Source organism: Echinops telfairi, unplaced genomic scaffold (assembly GCF_000313985.2).
Source record: "Echinops telfairi isolate 266 unplaced genomic scaffold, ASM31398v2 ScPeMD7_7469;HRSCAF=8507_0, whole genome shotgun sequence".
In the NCBI taxonomy this organism is placed as follows: domain Eukaryota; kingdom Metazoa; phylum Chordata; class Mammalia; order Afrosoricida; family Tenrecidae; genus Echinops; species Echinops telfairi.
The window spans coordinates 49,482,814-49,484,666 of record NW_022111372.1 but is presented as its reverse complement, the minus strand read 5'-3'; the positions used below and the strand labels follow the sequence as shown (position 1 = coordinate 49,484,666).

The 1,853-nt window shown below is 56.1% G+C and overlaps 1 protein-coding gene across 1 annotated transcript in view; it reads right to left on the bottom strand.

Moving 5' to 3' along the window:
- COL23A1 (collagen type XXIII alpha 1 chain) overlaps positions 1–1,853 on the bottom strand; it is a 380,073-nt gene that overhangs the window by 12,847 nt on the left and 365,373 nt on the right. Inside the window, exon 14 of the mRNA XM_045284683.1 lies at positions 220–297. Within this exon, the coding sequence (XP_045140618.1) occupies positions 220–297 (78 nt within the window). The remainder of the gene's footprint in view (positions 1–219; positions 298–1,853) is intronic.

Genomic DNA, 1,853 nt, shown 5'->3' with positions numbered 1-1,853 from the left:
CCCTGCAGGTTTCTGAGACTGTAAATCTTTATGGGAGTAGAAACCCTCGTCTGGTGGTTTTGAACTGCTGCCCATGTACCACTCGTAACCACTACGCCAGCAGGGCTCCTTGCCTGTGTAAGGCAGCCCAGGGGAGTACACTAAGCAGTCAGTCCTAAGGAAACGAATGGTCACCCCCATTCCAGTTGTGTGTGTGTGTGTGTGTGTGTGAGACTCTACCTTAAGGGCATCCAGGATCCTGCCATCATAGTCGATCACCACCGTGTCTCCTTGCTCCCCCTTGAGCCCGGGTAGACCCTGTGGCAGGGAGAAAAGTCAGCGTTTCAGGGAAGAGCTGGCATGGGGCAGGCAGCCCACAGAGGAGGCTGGCAGGAGACCCCACCCCCCGAGTGTCATGTGTGCTCACAGTGTGGCCGGCCTCGGCCCCGTTGGAGGACCCCTTTGCCCTTCCTCCTGGGAACTTGCTCCCAGGCTTGATAATAAAATGCCCCCAGGTGGGCCTGGTGCTGCCCATGTCTGGCCTGCAGGGTTGGCATTGGACCAGGAAACTCAGGCTTTCTGAAAGCCTGGCCCTCTCGTTTCAAAAAGGACTCGAGACCCTTGTTAGGCTGTGAAGTCCTTCCGATTTTTAAAGGCTGGCCAGAAACGTCCATCAAGAAACCTGAAACAAGAGTCCATGATCCCAAACCAAACCGAATCAAACTGTGCCGTGAAGTCGGTGCCAACTCACAGCGACCCTTTAGGACAGGGTAGAACTGCCCCTGTGGTGTGTCTGAGACTGCCACTCTGTATAGGAGTAGAAAGCCTTGTCTTTCTCCTGTGGGTCGACGGGTGGTTTTGAATTGCCAGCCTTGCGGTTAGCAGCACAACGTGTAACCACTATGCCACCAGGGCTCTCTCAGCCACGGGCCACCATGTCACACCCTGGAGGAGAGGCTGCCCCAACCACGCACTCACATCCCCACTGGTTCTCGGCTGCCCCTGTGGGTCGGTCCCAGGTGGCTGGCACCTGCGGAGACCCAGGCCTGCGTGTGTCCCGGCCCCTCGCTGAGGTGGGCCTGGTGGAGCTGTGCTATTTGTGTGGTGGTCTCACACTCAGCGCTGCCTCTAGTCCCGTCCTCGGCCACCCGCACAGCCGGGCGTGGGCCCAGAGCCCCTGCAGCAGGAAACCATGCTCTGGGAACGTGAGGGCTCCTGGCTGCTCCGGTGATGGTGGGAATGAGACCCCGGGGACCACATGTGACAGCATAGAACAGCTCCATCAGATGTTCTGGGCTGTGATCGTTACAGAAAAAGATCACCGGGTCTTTCTTCTGAGGAGCTGCTGGGTACATTCGAACCACTAACCTCTAGGTGATTATAGCCGATGGCAAACTGTTTGTGCCACTTGGGGACCTTAAAGGGATGTGGACAGGGCTGGTTAAACATGACCTGGATGAACCCAGCTGCAGGGATGAACCTTGGGGTGGGGTCAAAAGAGAGGGCACCCACCAGGCCAGGTGCAGGACAATGGCTAAGCCGGAAACCAAACTCATTACCCTAGACCCACAGCGAACCTAAAGACAGGGTTGGAGTGCCCCTGGGGGGCTCTGAGCAGGAGTAGATCCTGTATTTTTCTCCCCAGCAGTGGTCAGTGATTTCAAACTGCTGACCCTGAGTCTCACAGCCCAGTGCTTAACCACCACCCTCCCTGGACAATGGCAGGAAGGACCAATTAAGGACCTAGGTCTGAATGTGCAAAGAAGAGTCTGGAAGGGCAGTCACTCAGCTAGAGGGAGAGGGGAGAAGGGAGAGGTTGGGTGGATTTCACACATTCTTATTTCAACGTTGTTCAAAACATATGTATTATGAAA